The 23,671-nt window shown below is 34.9% G+C and overlaps 1 protein-coding gene across 2 annotated transcripts in view; it reads left to right on the top strand.

Annotated features, from left to right (window-relative positions):
- The window catches only part of LOC106057710 (hemicentin-2-like), a 35,239-nt gene extending 12,009 nt beyond the window's left edge, over nucleotides 1-23,230 (top strand). For both annotated transcript variants that reach the window (XM_056013165.1, XM_056013172.1), the window contains exons 2-7: nucleotides 7,708-7,871; nucleotides 12,216-12,369; nucleotides 13,956-14,138; nucleotides 19,015-19,104; nucleotides 20,159-20,250; nucleotides 21,600-23,230. In XM_056013165.1, the coding sequence (XP_055869140.1) occupies nucleotides 7,708-7,871; nucleotides 12,216-12,369; nucleotides 13,956-14,138; nucleotides 19,015-19,104; nucleotides 20,159-20,250; nucleotides 21,600-21,863 (947 nt within the window). In that variant the 3' untranslated portion in view covers nucleotides 21,864-23,230. The remainder of the gene's footprint in view (nucleotides 1-7,707; nucleotides 7,872-12,215; nucleotides 12,370-13,955; nucleotides 14,139-19,014; nucleotides 19,105-20,158; nucleotides 20,251-21,599) is intronic.
- The last annotated feature ends 441 nt before the right edge of the window (nucleotides 23,231-23,671 follow it).

Raw genomic sequence — 23,671 nt, 5'->3', positions numbered from 1 at the left:
AATAATATTTATTGAGCCAGTAGCAGAAACTGGAAGTGACTAGATGTCTTAAATTATAAGATAAGATAAATAAAACAAGCATGTTCTGCCACAAAGCTGCCTAAGAAATTGGAGAGGGGGCGACTAATATGAAGACTTCATCTTGTAAAAATATTTTTGTAAGAAAAGTTGTCAAAACACAAATTACTTCCATTAATTTCCATTCCTACTATTAATTTATACGTCCTTCCTAATCAGAAGACCAATGGCGAGGGAATATCAAAATACAAGTCAGAAACTCAAGTTAAAAAAAAAAAAGGATTTATTTCAGGTTCAACTTGTGCACATAGTTGCATGGCTTGTTGGTTAAGTTGATAGAACGAATGCCGTGTTTTCGATCCAAATATTAGCCATTTTTTTAAACTTAATTTTTCAATGCCAACATGTGAATGCTAATTATTTCATAAAGTAGAAACTGAATTTAAAAAACAACAACGCTGTCTTTAATGGTAAGACACCAACAATTTATATGTAAAGATACAGTCACACCAGTTTCTATCTATAGTGCCCCCAAAAAAAGCGATTAATCGCCCCCTCTCCAATTTCTTAAGCAGATATCTTTTCGTTTACAATTTAGAAAGCATGACTTTTTAATCTTGTGATTGAAATATAATGATTGCGTCACAAAGTTGTTCGAGAGATGTTAGACCCCTGGCTTTCACCTTCCGTAGTTTACTATAAATTTCATAATTCCAACCTATGACCAATGACGTTATATATATGATGAATTGAAAATTACATCACTTAAACATTAAAAGAGACTAAACTTTTACATTTATTTTGCTGAATTATTGAAAAGTAAAGCGCATAGTTCTAAATAGATTCAGTTTGACATTCTAATAGCTCCTGCCAGCATTTTCTACCTCCTGAGATAGAAGCTATTAACTCACAAGTCTAGTGTCCGCCCCTCTTTAAAGCCCTGCTAAAAAAGGCCCTAGAGATGTTTTTAACAGTTAGCCTCCCTTACGTCCTCGAGCTAAATCGATGAAATTAAATGGACTTGAGTGGCGTCCTGTCTTTGACATGATGTTCTGAATTTTACACATTATAAGCTTGTTGTGTACGCTGTGTCTATATGTGTGTGTGGGTGAGTAATCTGCGTATGTGTATGTGTTTAGTTTGATACTCTTGTATTCACTCAAGATTTCACTGTGTGTGTGTGTGTGCTTCGAGTGAAATGACGATTGAACTTCAAACTCTACTGTGTTCGTTGTTAGTATCAGGTAGAACGAATCCATCTCGTGTTATTTTAATAAAGTCACAGGATGCCATGCCTTCAACAACAACAAAACAATAAGTCAATCAGTCATGTGACATCTTAAGTTTTACATATGTAATATGGTAAATACTATGAACTTAAAACGGTGAAGTGACCTTACAGCATATTGTCATACATAGATGAACAATAAACTGCTATGTCTTCTCTACATATATAAAATATGGGTATAATGTTTTCGCTATTCCTGATATGCTTGTAATTAAATACGTATTTTTTAAATGACATCTGCTTATGAACTACAAGTCAGCGCAGGCCCTAGGCCATTGTAACCTATGCGGCCGCAGTCGGCCCCGCACTTTCGTAGGCCCCGCGCTAATTCTATGTGTAAATTATTAAATTATACAATTATAACTGAATCTCCTGGAATTCCAAATGTACACAATTTTTTAAAAAATCCTGGAAATCTTCTGAAATTATTAAAATTTAAGATCTATATTACAAATACAATGTTGACTTCGCTACATGCAAGGCTCGTAAAGTAAATTTAATTTAATCGTGATTTTGTAAATTAGTAAAGAATGAATAAAATGCAAACACGAATTTATTTTCTAATACAAAACTTTAATTTTCACTTATTATCCTTATCCCTACCCAGATCAGGTTATTATACATGTAAAAAAGCATGCATTAAAAAAAGCAAAATATAAATTTAGCCACTGGTCATCACATTCTGTCCAGCAGTTAGTTCTCGTGTACTTTTCGCAGTCTGGAATAGCACTGGCCGGCCTTGTGAAACAATGGACGGTACAAGTCTTCAGAACATGATACAATCTTCGGACATACTTCACTTTAATAAATGCAAAGGAAAGAACTGCAAATTTAACGCCCTATTTCTTAATATTGTACTATTTATTTCCTTTTTAAATCAAAAGAAAACTAATTAATTACCACTAGTTAATTAACTCTTTAATTTTTTATTTATTCATATTTCTTAGAAACATTGAATAATTGTGCGAAATTTAAAATTGTTCTGAGGATGGGAAGTGGGAGAAATAACGTGCACAATATTAAAATGTGTACCGAGGCTGACAGGCAGACTGACAGACAGACAGAGTTGATATAAGCTTTGTAAAAATAAAACAAGATTTAGATGTTTCTGTTTATCTGTTATAGCTATTGATTGCTATAACGAGAGCTGTTTGTTACATAATGGAATGTCTGGTATTTGGTTGCTATATAGAGAACTATTTCTTCATTAAAGGAATGTCTGGTAATAAGTTGCTATATAGAGAACTATTTCTTCTATATAGGAATGTCCGGTAATAGGTTGCTATATAGAGAACTATTTTTTCTATATAGAAATGTCTGGTAATAGGTGGCTAAATCGAGAGTTATTTGTTATATAATGGAATGTCTGGTAACAGGTTGCTATATAGAGAACTATTTGTTTCATAAATGAATGAGCAAATATAGTCACTGGTCATCACGTTCTGTCCAGCAGTTAGTTCTCATGTACTTCTCACTGTCTGGGATAGCACTGACCGGCCTTGTGAAACAATGGACGGTACAAGTCTTCAGAACATGATACAATCTTCGGACATATTTCACTTCTGCTCCACGCCTTCGCCCTATACACTCACACTGGCCTACTATACCACTGCCTTCTGCACTAAACACTCACACCAGAATGGGCAAAGAGGGGAAGGGGGATGAATACTACCACGTCAGCTTCCCTGCCCACAACGCCAGGCAGCTGTTGACCTTCTGAGATCGATAAGACGTCAGGAGAAATATTCCCCTTCTGCCGTTGACTGGAACCCTGAGACCTTTCTATTTTCTATCCCATCCTTCTTTTCTCCTTCCAAATGTCTGATAGGTTTCCGGTTAGGGGGGGAAAAAAGCGTTGAAAAAAACAACAACTGGCAAATCAAATGTGTCAATGAATTTAATTAAAAAACATTTTTTTTTCTTTGGCGTCTCTATAGTTTTGTCTTCAGTCAGAAGAGTGAACCAAAAAATAAAATAAATAAAAATAAAATAGAAATTCTAAAAAAAAAAAAATAGTCACTTTCTAAATAAACAATTTGAGAAACATTTTTGTCCCTAGAAACACATTTCCTCTGAGATTGACCTACTCCCCTTTGTACTTTTGTTTGTCAATGGTAAGCTCGTTTATCTGAAGTGTGTGTGTGTGTGTATGACACATTTACTTATTAAAAGGAACAACAATAATTAATTGAAAAAAATTACACTATTTTACATCTCTGCATTAAATGTCTTTAAAAACATATCAAGCCTTTGGTCTTAAATCTCATCTTCAACTATCTGACTCCTACTCACCTCGAATTCATTAGAAGAACGGTATTAACTACTAACATAAATTTAAAATAGCGTTGTCATTATATCACTGACAACGACAAAAAATGACAACAGGTCTGAATGACCCAATTACCGTCGAAACACTTTTGTATTAGAGGTAGAGGAATATCCCACCAGAATCCATTCTGACTTAAGGACGTAGTGGAAGAATCTCGTACTGCCTTGTACTCTCGTACATCTATTGACAATGGTACACAAATATGCATTGTCATTTGTAACCAACTTATTTATAATTTCCGGAAAAAAAAAGATAATTTTAAAATTCTTGAAGCAATATACAAGCAATAAGGATAACACGCTTTGTAAACGCTTGATAGTGGTATTTTTTTTCTCATTGTAGATGTATCAATGTGTTAACAGCCCCCCCCCCCACACACACACACTTCATTTCCGCACCATTTGTTGACTTCATTCCCCTAATGTAACCAAATTTCAGGACCTGGCCGTTATTTGATTTGACTTAGACAATGTGTGTATCTCTTGGGCCTCTAATAACTTCGTAACATCTGGCCGTTTTTTGATTTGACTTAGACAATGTGTGTATCTCTTGGGCCTCTAATAACTTCGTAACATCTGGCCGTTATTTGATTTGACTTCGACAATGTGTGTATCTCTTGGGCCTCTAATAACTTCGTAACATCTGGCCGTTATTTGATTTGACTTCGACAATGTGTGTATCTCTTGGGCCTCTAATAACTTCGTAACATCTGGACGTTATTTGATTTGACTTAGACAATGTGTGTATCTCTTGGGCCTCTAATAACTTCCTAACATCTGGCCGTTATTTGATTTGACTTAGACAATGTGTGTATCTCTTGGGCCTCTAATAACTTCCTAACATCTGGCCGTTATTTGATTTGACTTAGACAATGTGTGTATCTCTTGGGCCTCTAATAACTTCGTAACATCTGGCCGTTATTTGATTTGACTTAGACAATGTGTGTATCTCTTGGGCCTCTAATAACTTCCTAACATCTGGAAAGGCAAGTAGGACACGCTGGCTTTGAATAAATCGATTAGCCAAGTCAACCTGACCCACTTAATGCAATGTAGCTCTTCAAGAAAAAAAATGGATTTTCAATCTCTAAGAAAAGGAAGTTAAAGTAAATGATTTGCACATTGGAGGACACACCTTCTTTTTTTTTTATAAACGTTTTTATTGTAATGAGAATAACATAAAAAAAAACTTGTTTGTCTGGAAACCATATTTTGTGTGTGTGTGTCTATGTGTGAGTGTTTCTGAAAGCTACTCTTCATTTAGTTTTTAGAAAATAATGTGTTAAAAAACAGGGTCGGGTTCACGGCACAGCCAGTCATGTAGCGGCTCCTAGCTAGTCATGTAGCCGCTCCTAGCCAGTCATGTAGCCGCTCCTAGCCAGTCATGTAGCCGCTCCTAGCCAGTCATGTAGCCCCTAGCCTTCCCCCTCCTCCCCCCCCCCCCAAAAAAAAAATAAAAAATAAATGTATCTTTAAGAAGAAAAAAAACCTAAGATTCCATTGCAAAGTTTTGTCCTTACCCGAGCATTTCCTACGTCCATATTCATAAATGTCTTCAATAGAGTGCTGGCTCCAACACAGACTTAAATCAGGCACTGGTCAAATCATTTACATTTCAAGGTTGAGACAACTGAATTCCTAGAAAAACTAAGATACCAATTACTCGTGCAATAAATACTTGTTTAAAGTTTCAACTTGATCCGAGAATGAGTGCGGGAGATATAAAGTGTACAATGATCTTGGGGGCCACACCCAACATATTTAGCCATATCTGTGAATACTGAAGGATTAATTTCCCTTGTTCGTATCAAGCAAAATAACTAATTATCAGTGATTATTGACTAAAAGTTTTATTGATTCATGTTTTGTCTATGCCAATGAATAATTGTGCGAGCAGGTGTCTGGTAACCCTCTTAATGAGTCGAATTATTAGTCCATCATCTGACTGATTTACAACTTTGAACGCATGAAAGAAATACTCTTAGATGATAGCTAGATCTAACATAAATAAAACAATGAATGCTTCAAATAATTAGACATAGATCTGAATTAACTCTAACATTAAAAAGTCATATAACTAATCCTAGACCTGACTTAACTATAACATTGTAATGCTATAATTTGTTTTAGCTTATATTTTTAAAGTTCTTTTATAAATGTATTAGATATACTATTTGCCACACAAAAAGAAACAACTATTATGTTATTGGACAACATATACATAGAATTTGTAACATTCAATGCACAATGCCTCCTAACAGACAATCTACCCCCACGATAATGTAACATTGGTTCGTGATCTCATTGTCAAGTAACAAAGACATTTTCAGAATGTTCTCTAGATCCCTGGGTAAAAAAAAAACGAGGCCTCAGTAAATATATTCTAATCAGACACGCAATTACTTTGAGCAGACGTATCGATCTCCTGGAAAATGCTAACACCCACAAAAATAGATTTTGTTCCAGTAGTTTCTATTTCTAATAATTATATTCATTAAGACTAAAATAAAATTAGTTTTATACCTTAAATATGCATAAATAAATATGTCTTTGAGTGCTGGTTCTATTTTTAAAAATGCGGAAACTAATTCCGCAATTTGGAATATTTTGAAAACATTGAAAACTCGAGATTTTGACTCAGGCTGGAGAATGGATTCCAATAATTTGTTAGGGTTCAGTTCCTTTTTCACGAGAAAATAAGTTACGTGCTTAACAAGAAATTTATCTGTGCATCCAGACTAGATATAATATAGTAATAAATATATTCAAAGTAATAGTATTAATACAAATCTTTATTATCGGTGAGAAAATGTGTCTTATAATGTGCATTACACATAACACTAGTAAGTCCAAAAGAATTTTAAGATTGTTCATAATATATATTCTCTTAAACATTTTTATATAGGTCTGTTTTCCATGGATAATCATAACCATTTAGTTTGTCTTTTTACAAAGCTTGTATCAACTCACTCTGTCTGTCTGTCTGTCTGACCGTCTGGTACAATTTTTCTCCTACACCAATCTGGGATCAAGATGAAATTTTAAAAAATTATTTCTTAAACATAACAAAACAAGAATCATTAAAATAAATTTTATTAATTTATTTATTAAAGTTATATTATTATTTATATATTAAATAAATTCAATAAAATTAGTTAATAAATTATTGGTAATTAATTATTTTATTTGGTATCGAACAAGGGAAAGAAACTGTACTTAATACTTTATACTTTGTGTAGAGAATTAGGTCGTCGATTAAAAGTTTGAAACTAATAATAGATAACTATGAAACCTTCCCTTTTCGGTGGCACAGTGGTTAGTGTGTTGGCTTGACGTGGCTTGAACCCTCGAGTTCGAATTCAAGTCGTACACATTTTTTTTTAGATAAAATACTTTTAAAAAACTATCACGGTAACAAAAATGTTCTATTTCATGTGAAAAATGTGCTGTGATATTATATATATATATATATATAAGTATGTGCAAAAGAATTTTAAGATTGTTCATAATATATATTCTCTTAAAAATTGATATATATATATATATATATGTATATATATAGAATCTCTAAATAAATCTGTTGTCTGCACCTGTAGCCCAACATGCGTACATATAGATGAACAAACACCAAGAATAATTCCTTAACATCATTTATTTGGTAGAACAAACACTTATTTGAATTATTCTTGACTTTTCTCTCGATTCAGCTAATCAACAGATTTAAACCTCTAGAATATAACTGCTCAAACTATTTATTGTGTTTTAGTTATGCAATATGCATGTTATTTAAAATTAGTTTACTTTGTGTGTGAGCGTGTTTTATTAGTTTAATTAAATATCATGTGCGATGTGTGTCTGAGTGGCAAAAACAGCTTGGGGGCTTGAGTTCGAATCTAGACTCAAGCAGAGTTTGTGTTTTATGAATGTCTAAAGGCAGCAAGATACTTTCTCCCATATACCCCTTGCCTTCACCCCTGCCCTCACTGGCCTACAAAAAAAGAATATTGAAAAATTAGCAATACAGCATCTATTTAAATAAAAAAATTATAATAAAATAATTTTTTTTTTTGAAGACCAGGTATTTGCAGAGCTTCGCTTTGATCCGGGAGAGCCTTTTGGTACACTTTTTGTCAAGGAAACCATGCCAATCAGCATCACATGTAGCCTTATCACCAATAATTCAGAGGCCTCGTTGATAATCACCACATATGTTGGTTTGAAAGATAAAGATTTTAAGGTAAATGAAGAAACGGCTACTCTGACTAAGACTTTGGCACTGACAACAATTAAGTTACTAAGAGCCAATGACGAAGACGATTAGTGGTATGAGAATATGAAAGGACAGAACTATGACTAACCAATTCTTTAGTTAGAACCTAATTAATGATCCCTGGACTAATTAAGTATTAAATAATTAACTTGAAGCATAAGAGTAAGTATGAGCTTACAACGGGTCTGTTTTTAAAAGTACATGCTAGTGACTAAATCTTTTTGTGAATACAGTTTTAAGTTTCTGAAAGGGAAAAGTCGCTATTAGTTTCGTGTGGTCTTTCTGGCCTGCTGATTGTGCACTGTTCTCAATCCATGGGACTCAAATGACGATTTTCCGGGGAATCGCTTAAGACAATTGGAAATGTGGATTTGTGTCTATTCCACCACGTAAAACTTGGCATTGTACAAAGTTTTTCCATTGAAAGATATTCTTTTTTTAATAACAACCGAGGCAGATTGATTTCCAACAATTTGTTTGCAGCCGCGCACTTTGAAATTGTGATTCACCTTTTTCTTACATTTCCAACAATTTGTTTGCAGCCGCGCACTTTGAAATTGTGATTCACCTTTTTCTTACATTTCCAACAATTTGTTTGCAGCCGCGCACTTTGAAATTGTGATTCACCTTTTTCTTACATTTCCAACAATTTGTTTTGCAGCCGAGCACTTTGAAATTGTGATTCACCTTTTTCTTACATTTCCAACAACAGCGACCCAGGTTTCCCCGGCCTGTTAGTTTTATCATGTCTAAAGACTGAGGTAGACTTGATGCATAAGATGACATTCCCAGTGCTCTGACATAAACTGCCTAGAGAAATCCTGATGTGGAAACAAAATCAACCTTAGCAATGGCGTCTGCACAAACTGTCGACTTCTCAGTGTCTCACGAACTCTGGTTCAACAGCTAAAAATTTCTGGCTCACTTCGGGCTGTAACGGCTCAACTTCTGCTAAACATGCAGGCAAGTAGATCTAAGTTCTCAATCAATTCAGGCAGACGTGCGAATCAGGCAAGAGGCGAATCTCTAGCGGCGAATCTCTAATGACGAATTTATAAAGTTCCTTCTGACCTCTGACCCTGGGTCGTTGCTTGTCCAGGCGTTGCTCGTTCTGGCCTCGGGGTCGCAAAAATAATGTTGTGGGCTAATGCCTTGTTCAACTTCACATCTATTTCATTGATTACTCCACATTAGCCACAGAACATTACAGGTTAACGATATGAACTTAATAAAGAATTTTACTGTTGCAAATGACACGTTTATTCATAACTGGGAAGTCTGTCTACTCCTCTTAATTGTCGCTATATATCTATCTACTACTGAACAATCTTCTTCTACGCTATCGCCATATTGTTCTCTCTTGTTCGCCTATCCTCTAACGTCATTCGTCTGTCTTACTAAGTTACTACTTTTACCTTCGCTAAAAACAATACACACTATATTTGTGTACCGAAACTAACCTACTCTCTAAACTAGTACTTAACACAGTATAGTTAATGTAGCTTAGAGTAGAGCGTTAGTCATACTCCGCTAAGTTTTTCAAATTGTCACAGTATTATGCAATTGGAATATACAATATAAAACTAAATAGAGGTAAGTTATAAGGATAAAAGTGTATTTATTTATAAATATATAAAAGCAGAAATATTTATTACAATAATACAGATTGCTTCTTAATTAAGCATATAGCTTTGGTATCGTACAGTTGCTAAAATGATTATACATCATACATTTCAGGTATGTACATTATGATTACAATTTTATATCATAAGCAAAAGCAGTTTCTTATGAACAAAAACAATTTGACGGTTTAGGATTGCCGAATATTGGAGAATAGTAAATGAGGGTCGCGGAACTATAAAGGTTGAGAACCGCTGCTGTAAAGGCCATGAACCATGTAAAGTTTTATTAGAACGTATTCTAAAGACCATGGATGAGAGATTGGCCATGTTCCTTGCGCGCTGAATCCTGTCTTCATAACAATCAGTTCAGTGAATACTTATGAATATTATTATTACCTCTGTAATACTAATAATACTAATAATCACGCTTGACAGCTCACATAGCAGCTGACTAGGTCCGTACGAGAAATGATCGGATTATTTGGTCACATTGTGGATGTGCTCGAAAAAAAAAACACGTTTAAAAATCTCGAAATGTTGAAGAGATATTGATGTACAGAGAAAGAGAAAGAAGGTCTCTAGATAAAAGGTTAAGAAGCTTGAAAAACAATTGAACAAATAATGATGTAAAAGAGGCATAGAGGCCCCTTCAAACTCGCATATGTTTTGTAATTTGGAGAGAGTAGACTACTTACTAAAATAAGTCGTGACAATAATAACAAAGTCAGCCGGTCAGAAATACAGCCACGTCTATCTTGTTGGGATGAAGGGAGAGTTGTTGGCAGTTTGAACTTCAGAATTTCTGAAATTCGTGCTTCAAACCTTTTTACATTTAATTCTTTCCAAACAGAATACCATTAACTGGACCATTTAGGGACTGCATCCGAGTTAAAACGAACACAAACTCTCTTTGTAATTTTGTTTTCAATGTGATTCAATTGTGCAGTGTTGTGCCAATGCCTCCTGGGAATGTTGACGCAAATTGAGATCAGACGCGAAGAACATAGCAGAGAGTGTTAATTTATTTTAAAAAAATCTTGTATCAGATCACAGGTGTTGACACGTGGTTAGTCCCTGCTGTTTACATATACATGTCTAGTCCCTGCTGTTTACATGTCTAGTCCCTGCTGTTTACATATGTCTAGTCCCTGCTGTTTACATATGTCTAGTCCCTGCAGTTTACATATACATGTCTAGTCCCTGCTGTTTACATATGTCTAGTCCCTGCTGTTTACATATGTCTAGTCCCTGCAGTTTACATATATATGTCTAGTCCCTGCTGTTTACATATGTCTAGTCCCTGCAGTTTACATATACATGTCTAGTCCCTGCTGTTTACATATGTCTAGTCCCTGCTGTTTACATATGTCTAGTCCCTGCAGTTTACATATATATGTCTAGTCCCTGCTGTTTACATATGTCTAGTCCCTGCAGTTTACATATACATGTCTAGTCCCTGCAATTTACATATACATGTCTAGTCCCTGCAGTTTACATATACATGTCTAGTCCCTGCAGTTTACATATACATGTCTAGTCCCTGCTGTTTACATATGTCTAGTCCCTGCAGTTTACATATACATGTCTAGTCCCTGCAGTTTACATATACATGTCTAGTCCCTGCAGTTTACATATACATGTCTAGTCCCTGCAGTTTACATATACATGTCTAGTCCCTGCTGTTTACATATGTCTAGTCCCTGCTGTTTACACATGTCTAGTCCCTGCTGTTTACATATGTCTAGTCCCTGCAGTTTACATATGTCTAGTCCCTGCTGTTTACATATGTCTAGTCCCTGCAGTTTACATATGTCTAGTAACTGCTGTTTACATATGTCTAGTCCCTGCAGTTTACATATACATGTCTAGTCCCTGCTGTTTACATATGTCTAGTCCCTGCTGTTTACATGTCTAGTCCCTGCTGTTTACATGTCTAGTCCCTGCTGTTTACATATGTCTAGTCCCTGCAGTTTACATATGTCTAGTCCCTGCTGTTTACATATGTCTAGTCCCTGCAGTTTACATATACATGTCTAGTCCCTGCAGTTTACATATACATGTCTAGTCCCTGCTGTTTACATATGTCTAGTCCCTGCAGTTTACATATACATGTCTAGTCCCTGCTGTTTACATATACATGTCTAGTCCATGCAGTTTACATATACATGTCTAGTCCCTGCTGTTTACATATACATGTCTAGTCCATGCAGTTTACATATACATGTCTAGTCCCTGCAGTTTACATATGTCTAGTCCCTGCTGTTTACATATGTCTAGTCCCTGCAGTTTACATGTCTAGTTCCTGCTGTTTACATATGTCTAGTCCCTGCTGTTTACATGTCTAGTCCCTGCTGTTTACATGTCTAGTCCCTGCTGTTAACATATGTCTAGTCCCTGCTGTTTACATGTCTAGTCCCTGCTGGTTACATATGTCTAGTCTCTGCTGTTTACATGTCTAGTCCCTGCTGTTTACATGTTTAGTTTCTGCTGTTTACATATGTCTAGTCCCTGCTGTTTACATGTCTAGTCCCTGCTGTTCACTTACGTCTTGTTCACTTATGTCTTGTTCACTTATGTCTTGTTCACTTACGTCTTGTCATTTCTGTTTACAAGTTTCTTTTAGGCTGCTCTAAAAATTCACGTTCACTCTTATATTTATTATTGCCCGAACTGTTCTGTTCTTGTCCAGTCTGAAGTGACCAAGGAGACTTTGCCCAAGGACTTGTTTAGGATTAACATGACCATCAGCAAGCCATCAGCATCTCAAGGCGACTCGGCGGACTATTTATGTTCTGAAGAGAAGTATCATAATACTGTCGTTCAGAACTATGAAGTGTATGCAGGTAATACTTGGCATGGTGAACTTAGTTGGCTCATGGAAATGCTTAACAATACTTACAGTACATACATATAAAACATGTTTAAAAAACTGATGGTATTGTCCAAGGTTAATATAGCATTCTGTCAATAATACACCGTATACAATTTGGTGTCTCTATACATCACCAGTGAGCATGTAGTTGTCAAATTACTTTGCCAGAATGTTTCTTTGGCAGCCTACACATTATAGCTTATCTATCCTACAAAGCTTAATGATGAACCAACTCTGTTACATAGCTAGAAGCTAAACAGCCGTTTACTAAACGAAGCTATATAGCTGCAGCCTGCATGCCACACAGCTATATTTAAAAACTATACTACACAGATCCATACTAAATCGAAGCTTCATCTCTGCATACCAAGTGTATGTGTTAAACTATACAAGTTCCCCTCTCAGACCTTGCGATCTATAGGGCAGATGACGTTAAGGTATGCGCTGCACAGCTGTTTACCAAACTAATAAATGCACCAGAGCTAGAGCTATATTATTACATTGTTCATGCTGCTTCCTTCGTTTATCCACTGGTCACACTGTAACTAAAAAAAAAAACTGAGCTTCTTGTTCAACAGCTTACAGTGACGTCACTAACTAATTTTATTAATAAACTTCGAGCCTGTATATAGATTCTAGGTCTACAAGTCCATAACACAATCTCATTCAAATATGGAAAACAGACACGCAAATTATGCTATCATCAACTCGTAGTCCACCCAGTCAGCGTGTCATGATCATTGGTCTCCTTTAGGTCAAGAAGGTCAAATAGTATAGGTACACCTCTTTGTGTGTCATTAATGCTGTTGAGAGCATTTTGCTAAACCCATCAATAATTTAATTAAAAGAACATTTGATTTATTGCTAGTTGTTTCTACAAGTTCTACTATTAGCTCAACTGTTTTTCAATGGGAGACTTGTACAAAGAGAAATGGATATTAGAGATTTAGTGGAGAGTTAAAAGAATGAGTCATTTATTTTAAGCACAATTTTTGGACCTAGTGGCATGACTGGGTAGCGATGTTTATAGTGATAGTTTAGCATGACTGGGTAGCGATGTTTATAGTGATAGTTTAGCATGACTGGGTAGCGATGTTTATAGTGATAGTGTAGCATGACTGGGTAGCGATGTTTATAGTGATAGTGTAGCATGACTGGGTAGCGATGTTTATAGTGATAGTGTAGCATGACTGGGTAGCGATGTTTATAGTGATAGTGTAGCATGACTGGGTAGCGATGTTTATAGTGATAGTGTAGCATGACTGGGTAGCGATGTTTATAGTGATAGTGTAGCATGACTGGGTAGCGATGTTTATAGTGATAGTGTAGCCTGACTGGGTAGCGATGTTTATAGTGATAGTGTAGCCTGACTGGGTAGCGATGCTTATAGCGAGAGTTAAAAGGGCAAATAAAAAAAATCCTTTTTGGTTTACTTTTGTATCTGAACAAAAGAAGGACTTTATTTTGAAATAGACTGGTTGTCTTATCCAAATATCTGAAGTAAACCACACCTACATTTTATTGTTTAGTGTTTTATTGCGATGTGTTATTGTTTAGTGTTTACCCAGGGAGCCAACGTCACGGAAGGTCACGAGACGTCCATCAGGTGCGACCCCACGTTGAACCACGATTTCACTTTGGCTTGGTATAAAGACAACGTACCACTCCAATCTATTCCGGGTCTGCAAGACAGGCTGATCTTGTCAAAAGACAACAAAACTGTCTCCTTCAAGGACGCCAGTAAGCCGTTTGAAATTACTATCTTTTAATAGGGGAGTAACTATATGTTTTTTTATAGGGGAGTAACTCTATGTTTTTTTATAGGGGAGTAACTATATGTCTTTTTATAGGGGAGTAACTATATGTCTTTTATAGGGGAGTAACTATATGTCTTTTTATAGGGGAGTAACTATATGTCTTTTTATAGGGGAGTAACTATATGTCTTTTTATAGGGGAGTAACTATATGTCTTTTTATAGGGGAGTAACTATATGTCTTTTTATAGGGGAGTAACTATATGTCTTTTTATAGGGGAGTAACTATATGTCTTTTTATAGGGGAGTAACTATATGTCTTTTATAGGGGAGTAACTATATGTCTTTTATAGGGGAGTTATTATATGTCTTTTTATAGGGGAGTAACTATATGTCTTTTATAGGGGAGTAACTATATGTCTTTTTATAGGGGAGTAACTATATGTTTTTTAATAGGGGAGTAACTATATGTCTTTTTATAGGGGAGTAACTATATGTTTTTTAATAGGGGAGTAACTATATGTCTTTTTATAGGGGAGTAACTATATGTCTTTTTATAGGGGAGTAACTATATGTCTTTTTATAGGGGAGTAACTATATGTCTTTTATAGGGGAGTAACTATATGTCTTTTTATAGGGGAGTAACTATATGTCTTTTATAGGGGAGTAACTATATGTCTTTTTATAGGGGAGTAACTATATGTCTTTTATAGGGGAGTAACTATATGTCTTTTTATAGGGGAGTAACTATATGTCTTTTATAGGGGAGTAACTATATGTCTTTTTATAGGGGAGTAACTATATGTCTTTTATAGGGGAGTAACTATATGTCTTTTTATAGGGGAGTAACTATATGTCTTTTTATAGGGGAGTAACTATATGTCTTTTTATAGGGGAGTAACTATATGTCTTTTAATAGGGGAGTAACTATATGTCTTTTTATAGGGGAGTAACTATATGTCTTTTTATAGGGGAGTAACTATATGTCTTTTAATAGGGGAGTAACTATATGTCTTTTTATAGGGGAGTAACTATATGTCTTTTTATAGGGGAGTAACTATATGTCTTTTATAGGGGAGTAACTATATGTCTTTTATAGGGGAGTAACTATATGTCTTTTTATAGGGGAGTAACTCTATGTCTTTTTATAGGGGAGTAACTATATGTCTTTTTATAGGGGAGTAACTCTATGTCTTTTTATAGGGGAGTAACTATATGTCTTTTTATAGGGGAGTAACTATATGTCTTTTTATAGGGGAGTAACTCTATGTCTTTTTATAGGGGAGTAACTATATGTCTTTTTATAGGGGAGTAACTATATGTCTTTTTATAGGGGAGTAACTATATGTCTTTTTATAGGGGAGTAACTCTATGTCTTTTTATAGGGGAGTAACTATATGTCTTTTTATAGGGGAGTAACTCTATGTCTTTTTATAGGGGAGTAACTCTATGTTTCCTTTTGATATTTAGAATGACGATGAAAGCAGTACGACCCAGACTAAATAATGACACTAGATTTTCTCCATTTAGATTACGTGTGTCGGGTTTCTTTTTTTTTTTTTGCTTTGCTAGGCTCGTTAGGCTCGTTAGGGGTTACTTAATTATTACAATCAAGAACAATTGTTAGTAAACAACCTTCTACTCCAACTATAGATATCCATGGAAATAGTTCTTTAATATTCAATAAGCACACAATAACATTAACTCAATAAATATTAATACGAAACCACCAGTCCAGGAAGCAACCGTCCAACCTTCCGGGACCGGGGACAAGACCTTACTTATTTAACACACACTCTCTCGACTAGACTTAGACCATTTAGTTCATAACACGTGCAAGAACATTCATAACCTGGGCCTAGGAGTACATAAACAAAGGGATATAACTATCATACCAAAATATTCATATTCACTCTCGCCATACCTCCCCCTGACAACGTGCACAACCCTCAATGTTCTACAAAAAATGTACTTAAATGTTGTTGCACTCTACACAGTTTGACCCTACCACAAAACAACTGGACAAGTTTTTCACGTTTGGTTGTAGAATTTGACGCGATTTAGCCGTGCCATTCCGAGCTAGCCATTCCATTTTTTTAATTTTTTTTTCTTTTCTTTTTTTTGCTTTGTGAGTTTCTTGCCTTACAACTAACAAAAAGAAGTCATTTTACTGTATTTGCTGTAAAAGCCCCCATGTGCTTCTTGTCATCAATGGTCATGATGAAATTCGTCGTACGGTCCAAACCGAGCAGTGTGAAAGCAGCCTAGTTGTGCACAACACAGCTTGTGTGTCTTTTTAATGTTGGGAGAGTTGAGAAGGTTGGCAGATTGTAAAAGAACATTTTCATTACAAAGTTGATGACAGTTGACATCTAAAAGACATGTTAAGCAAATCAATATATATATATATGTATATATATATATATATATATGTATATATATATATATATATATATATATATATATATATATATAATATATATATATATATATATATATATAATATATATATATATATATATATATATATATATATATATATATAAATATATATATCATGGGCGTAGCCAGGGGGGGGGTTCTTGGGGTTCAAACCCCCCCCCGAAATGAAATCCCCCCCCCACAGGGGGGGGGAACGGAATTAAGTGACTGATTTTTGCTTTCATTTTGTTTATTTTAGGTGAGATTTTAATACTAAATCATCACTTACCACAGCACAGCCGAGGCAGTTTTGAGTTAAAAACCCTCTACCAGGGGGTTTTGAGTTTAAATCCCCCTACCAGGGGGTTTTGAGATTTAAAAAACCCCTATTAGGGGGTTTTGAGATACAAATCCCTCTACCAGGGGGCTTTGAGTTTAAAACCCCCTACAGGGGGTTTTGAATTTTAACCCCCCTACCAGAGGTTTTTGCAGTTAAACCCCCCTCTTCTTAAAACAAAACAAAAAAAATGCAAACAACAATCCCCAAATTCCAACAGCACAGATCCCCCCCCCAAAACCCTCCCCGAAACAAAATCCTGGCTACGCCCATGATATATATATATATATATATGTATTTGTATATGTGTGTGTGTGTGTGTGAGTGTGTGTGTGTGCGTGCGTGCCTGCGTGCGTACGTGTGTGTGTGTGTGTGTAAAACATATTTTATTTAGAAGTACTAGTAGTTCTGGGTTTTTCTGACAAGACAAATGTTAAATACGATACATGCCTACGTCACAATAAATGAAAGGGAGTGAATACATGTTTTGGCAAGGGAGATAAAACAATCATCAAGAACTTGAATAAGATACTGCTTTTCTTATCTTATCTTATCTTATATAATACAGACGTTACTTCAAAAAAGAAGATGATTACGTCCTACGCGTCATGCATTTAGTCATGCATATTAACCAATGACTTAAATTCTGCCAAGTCACTGGTTTTCCTGGCTAGCTCAGGCAACCCATTCCATGCTCTAATAGCACTAGGGAAGAAGGAGTATTTGTACAAATTTGTCCTAGCATATGGGACGAGGAATGTGCCTTTATCTTTGTGTCTTTCAGAGTATTTTATTAAATTTTGTTTTTGTATTTGAAGATTATGGTTCAGTGTTTTATGTATTATTGCTACTTTACTTTTGAGCCTTCTGTCCTGAAGGCTTTCTAAATTTAGTGATTTTACTAAAGGTGTTACTCTAGTCAAATGTGAATATTCGTTTGTTATGAATCGCACTGCTCTATTTTGTGTCTGTTCTAGTTTCTTAATGTTTTCTTGAGTTGAGGGGTCCCAAACAGAGGATGCATATTCTATTATTGGCCTAACCAAGGTTAAATAACATTTTAGTTTTATGTTCTTATTTGATTTATAGAAATTTCTTTTAATAAATCTTAATGCTTTGTTTGATTTTTTTTTAGTTTCATCAATATGTGGATTCCATGACAGTTTTTCATTTATTATAACACCTAGGTATTTTGCGTTTTTAGTCTGTGTTACTGGTTTGCCATGAATAAGATAAGTGGAATTAATTTGTTTTAGTTTTTTTGTTACTCTTAACAACTGACATTTGTCTGGGTGGAAAGACATGCTCCAATTTGATTCCCATTTCTGTAATTCATCTAATTCTCTTTGTATAATATCTGTGTCTTGTGTTGTTTTTATTGTTCTATATATTATGCAATCGTCTGCAAATAATCTGACTTTTGTTCCTGAAGTAATGCAATTTGGTAAATCATTTATGTAAATTAAAAATAGTAGTGGACCCAAGACTGTTCCTTGAGGTACACCTGAGTTTACTGTTATCGGTGTTGATTTAGAGCCATTTATTATTAAAGTTTGTTCTCTCCCTATCAGAAAGTCTTTAATCCACTGATGCAGTGGACCATTAATGCCGAAATATTTTAATTTTTTAAGCAAACTATGGTGGTGAACTTTGTCAAAAGCCTTAGAAAAATCTAGTAAGATAGCATCTATTTGTTCACTATTATCTAAACCTTTTGAAAAATCATCAATTAGTCCTATTAGTTGTGTTTCACATGATCTATATTTCCTAAAGCCATGTTGGTATGGTGTGAGGACATTATGTTTGTCTAAGTGGTTTATGATGTTGCTACATATTATGTGTTCTAGGATTTTACATGTGATGCTGGTAAGTGATACTGGTCTGTAGTTTCCTGGGTCAGATTTTTCTCCTTTTTTAAATAGGGGGGTGACATTAGCTTCTTTCCAGTCCTTTGGTACTCTGCCCTGGTTAAGTGAAGCCTGAAAGAGTATTTTGAACACTGGGGCTAGCTCATTACTTAGTTCTTTGAGTAATCTAGCTGGAATACCATCAGGTCCAGAAGCTTTATTTGGTTTGGTGTTGGCTAATAGTTTTCTTGCTTTAGGACCCTCGGATGGTGGAGTGTACACTTGTAGAATCATGCTGCAACACAATACATCCAAGCAAGTGCTAGAAGAAAAAATATTTCTTCATGGTGAGTGTAACTTTTTGTTTACAAAGATTTTATTAATTCTCTTTGTCTGTCTGGGTGGAATGTTGTACATAGACCTATGACTTATGTTCTCCTGCTTACCATTCTCGGATCAAGTTAAAACCTCGAGTTCGAATTAAGACTCGCTTAGACCATAGTGCACTGAGCATCCTATAAGCAAGAATGTTGCGCTAAACAAAAAAAAATAATAATAAAAATTCCAATCACACAGATTTATTATTGTAAGTCTAGATCTAATTAAAATTAATTACAAATTAATTCAAAATAATTGATGCAATTTCACTCAATATTGGAGTATTTCAAGATAAACTAAAGAATGTCAAGGACGCCAAAATGTACGTCACAGTTGCCAACTAAATATAAAAAAAAGAATCAAAAGAACTATAATCGTAGCTCAATGCATAGCAGTTTATCTTTGCATTAAATCTCCTTTATTACCTCTAGTTAGTTCCTCATTTAAATAGCTTGTAAGTCGTAGAATGAAAGTCTAATGCTTTCACAATACTGAAATTACTTCGTGCCACAAAAAGAAGCGCTAAGAACATTTAATTCTGCAGCGCTAAAACTGGGCCAAAGAAAAAGATCCTATATAGCAAAGACAAACAGACACAAACACTCTTTTGTTCCCCTGGCAATCAAATCATTAAATAAGAACAATCTGGTATAAACTTTGTCACATGTAAATTATGAGTGAGTCTGGTGTGAATATACACTTTGTTTCTTATAGTTATAATGTTTTTTTGTTTGGTGTAATGCACAAATTGTAAGACAAATTTCCTTACGGACAATAAAGATTATTATTATTATACCTTCTAAACACATAGCTTAACAACACGTCCTTTATTTCTTGTACACCGGATACACCAAAAAAAAGCCATTTGAGTATTTCCGCCTTGAATGAAAATCTCCAATAAGCGTATTTTTTTTTAATATTCTTTTTTTTTTCCATTGTTGCTGATGAGATCGTAAAATATTCCTAGGTGCCCATCACGTGTAGTTGGATTCCCAAAGTCTTAGCTATACCGCTTATTTTCAGCTAAACCTTTTATACTGCCCGGAGCGCTGACCAATGTCACAAGCACGTCTCTCATCTTGACCTGCCCAGTTGGCGGTTACCCAAGTCCAGAGGTAAGTCTGGACACTTGGTCCTACAACATCATGGGTTGATTTTTTATTTTAAAGTCATAGATACAAATAAAGATACGAAAAAAAGTAAAAAAAAACTCTTCCTTCAATCCAAAACATCTCTTTATACCTTTAAGGCTCATATACAAACACACACACACACACGCAAATCTATCTTCATTAAAAGCATTGTCATTTCTCATTAATAGTGCACCTGTTAATGCCCGGTCGTTGGTTTGTAGCTTCAAACAGCTAATTCCACTAAACAAATTTAGGCGTATTTTATTTTAATCTAGACCTTGAAATAAACAAAAACAAGCTTCTTTTTTTTACAATTCCTCTATTCAAGTCAGAACTTCATGGAACCTTTAGAAACCTGGATTCAGGAACCTGGACAGATGATCTCAAAAACGACTCTAAAGATTTTCCTAGGAATGTAACAGTTGATAATTAAAAAAAAATAAAATAAATGTAAATTGGGCTGGAGACTTATATCTGTCTAGAGCCAACATGGCGTAGTCAGCTGTATTAACGTAATTATGCCATAGCTGAGTAAATTTAAATTTTCTACAAATTTATTGAAGTTTATAAGCGTTGCTTATATTTTTACTTATATCTTATATAGATTACATCTAGAAGTAAATCTAGACTAGACTTTATGAGTTCTAGATCAGAACCTTAGGTCTAGTGTTAGATCTAGATCTCCATATAATGAACGTACCAATAAATAAACACAAAAGTAGACCTTTCTCTGGCCGAATCAAAACATGCGAGTTTTAAGCTGATTGAGTGTCGGGTTTGATACCCAAATTGATCCAGAATTATTTTTAAGTATAATAACCTTATAGTTTAATTGTTATTTTGGGTCTGGAGTGTAGACCAGTGTTTGCACAATTATTCGTTGGCGTAGATTAATCTTTTTCTTTTTTTTTTACAATTTGGCATGCTCCTTTAAAGTCCTCCTTTTTTTCTTTGAATGCGAACGATAATAAAATATCTAGCCGGAAAGTTGGTCTTAATGTTCGCCGGCCTCTAGACGCAAGACGAAAGGTTAGATTAAAATAAGTTTCAATGAAAGAATTATGCAGCTAACACTTCAAAAATATTTGTATAGATTTGACATGAAAATGAGACCGGAAGTTAATCATATCTTCTGTTTCAGCGACTCATCATTTTAACGGCTTGAAAATCTCATAGCGTTTTGTTTTCCACAGAACTACTTGATTCAAGCATATTTTTAAAAAAGATTTTAGTTTCAAATAGTTTTTGTAAATCTTGAAAATTTAATAGTTGACTTATTTAGTGCACTAGTCATTGTCATTGTTTTTTGTTTTTTTTTAATCGTTTTTTAGATCTTCTGGCAAAGAGGAAAGGATATACTGACCGCAAATGGTAATGTTCAAATGACCACAGTAGTAGGTACTCGTCACGCTCAGTTGGTCATCACCAACTTAACCGACAATGACTACGGCACTTACTCCTGCATTGCTGACAACTGGTTGGGTAAAGCAGAACTGACCTATCAGGTTCACAGTGATGGACACAGATCTAAGGCGGGACTTGGTTATTTACTGTTGCTGTGTGGTTTCAAGATGTTCCTTATGGTTAAAACTTAAAGGCCCATAACCAGTGTTCAAAACTTTTGAACTAACATTTACTTCAATGCAGAAGAATAAACCTCAACAGTACCCAGACCAACCCTCAGCCTCAACAGTACCCAGACCAACCCTCAGTCTCACTAGGACTAGAACACTCAACAGTACATATAAAAAATAAGAATAAAAACTCACTAGTAGACAAAAGAATAGTCCTCAAGAGTACATAAAAAATTAATCTTTATTAGTGAATGAAGAAATGACATTCGAAGAATAGCTAGCGCTCACTGACACATTGAGGAACTAATCCCCATTAGAACACAGAAAATAAACTCCTAATAGTCAATAGAAAAAAAGATTTCTTCTTATTACATAGAAAAGAAAATCCTGACTAGTAGCCAGTTGGCGTTCATTCATAAAGAGCGACTTAAGGTTGTGATCGCTCTTGCTGTAACTTAAAACAATAACAAAATTGAAATAAAATTTCTCAATATTCTCCCATTTTTTCCTGCTGCTATTTAGTCAAACTAATTTGTACTCTTAAGTTAAAATTTCAATGTTTTAAATGTCTTTTTGAAGTAGTTCTAAAATTTTCTTTGACAGACGATTCGATACTAATGTAGACTTTCAGCGTTTTATCAGTTCACTTCATAGGAGCACGGAGTCTCTACTGCGAGACCAAAAGTTCACCATCACTTTAAAGTATCTATTTCACTAAGAATGATATTTGTAACACTCGATATAACTCGCTCACAAGTAATGCATTATCTGGAGATGTTAATAAATCTCTACTCATTTAGCACTCTACAAATACCGTTATTGATACGAAGGTTTCCAAACTTCAAACTAAACCTAATTCATAGCTTCTGTTCTTAACAGTGTAAATGGCCCAATAAGTTTTCGCTATCCAACCCTTGCATGTTGAGCAGAACTTTATATTCCTTCTATCCAGCCATACAATCGAAAAAGAAATCATTCAAATTTGAATGAATCAGTCTTGTTATAATTCAAATTTAATATAAGCATATTCATTAATGACCAGTTAATGATTTAAATATATAATATTTTATACTCATTATGAGAAAATTTTTTTTTACTGTTTCGTCAACTATTCATATTTTTTATACAACAAAATCTTGTCGTAACTGCCCTCTCTGTCAATACCCAAGTATCTTAGTAAGAAGACACTGTTACATCCAGTAAGTATTGACCCCTTGTATGATATGCCAGACGCTTTTTATAGTTTTAAAATGTCTTTGTCACTTATGAATATTTTTTTTTCGGACCTGATATAAAGTAGTCTCTTTCAATGTATATTTGTTTCTGCTTCCTGTTTGAAGTAACGTCTGTAATCTATATGGTAAGACAAGAAAGCCGCCTTCGTGTTTCATGAAATTTGGTAATTTTCATCTCTGCTGTTTTAAAGAGGCAAACATCTATAATCTATGTGGAGACCGATATTTTCTAGATAGTGGCGTACTCAGTGGCGTAGCTAGGGTGGGGGGAGGAGGGGGAGAATTTGAAAATCCCCACAGGACCCCACTTGAAGGGTCCCCAAATGAGTGTTTTTTACATTAAAAATTAAAAATTACGCAAAATGCAGAGGTCCCCAAAGAGGTCAAGCCACCCACAAACGATGGAAACTTCCTAGCTACGCCCCTGAGGGTACTGGCGAAAATGTAGATAATGGAAGCAGTGGGGTTATTAAAGATGTAATTGTTAGACATAGATCTAAGTGTATTTTTTTAGGGGGTCTCCGTAGGAAATATTTCAAACTTAAAGTTTGTGGTGTTTTTTTTTTTGTTTCTACTATTTTGGACTTGCACATA

The sequence above is a fragment of the Biomphalaria glabrata genome, chromosome 1, assembly GCF_947242115.1.
Source record: "Biomphalaria glabrata chromosome 1, xgBioGlab47.1, whole genome shotgun sequence".
NCBI lineage: Eukaryota > Metazoa > Mollusca > Gastropoda > Planorbidae > Biomphalaria > Biomphalaria glabrata.
Note: the sequence above shows the minus strand (reverse complement) of the source record. Positions and strands in the feature narration are given on the sequence as shown.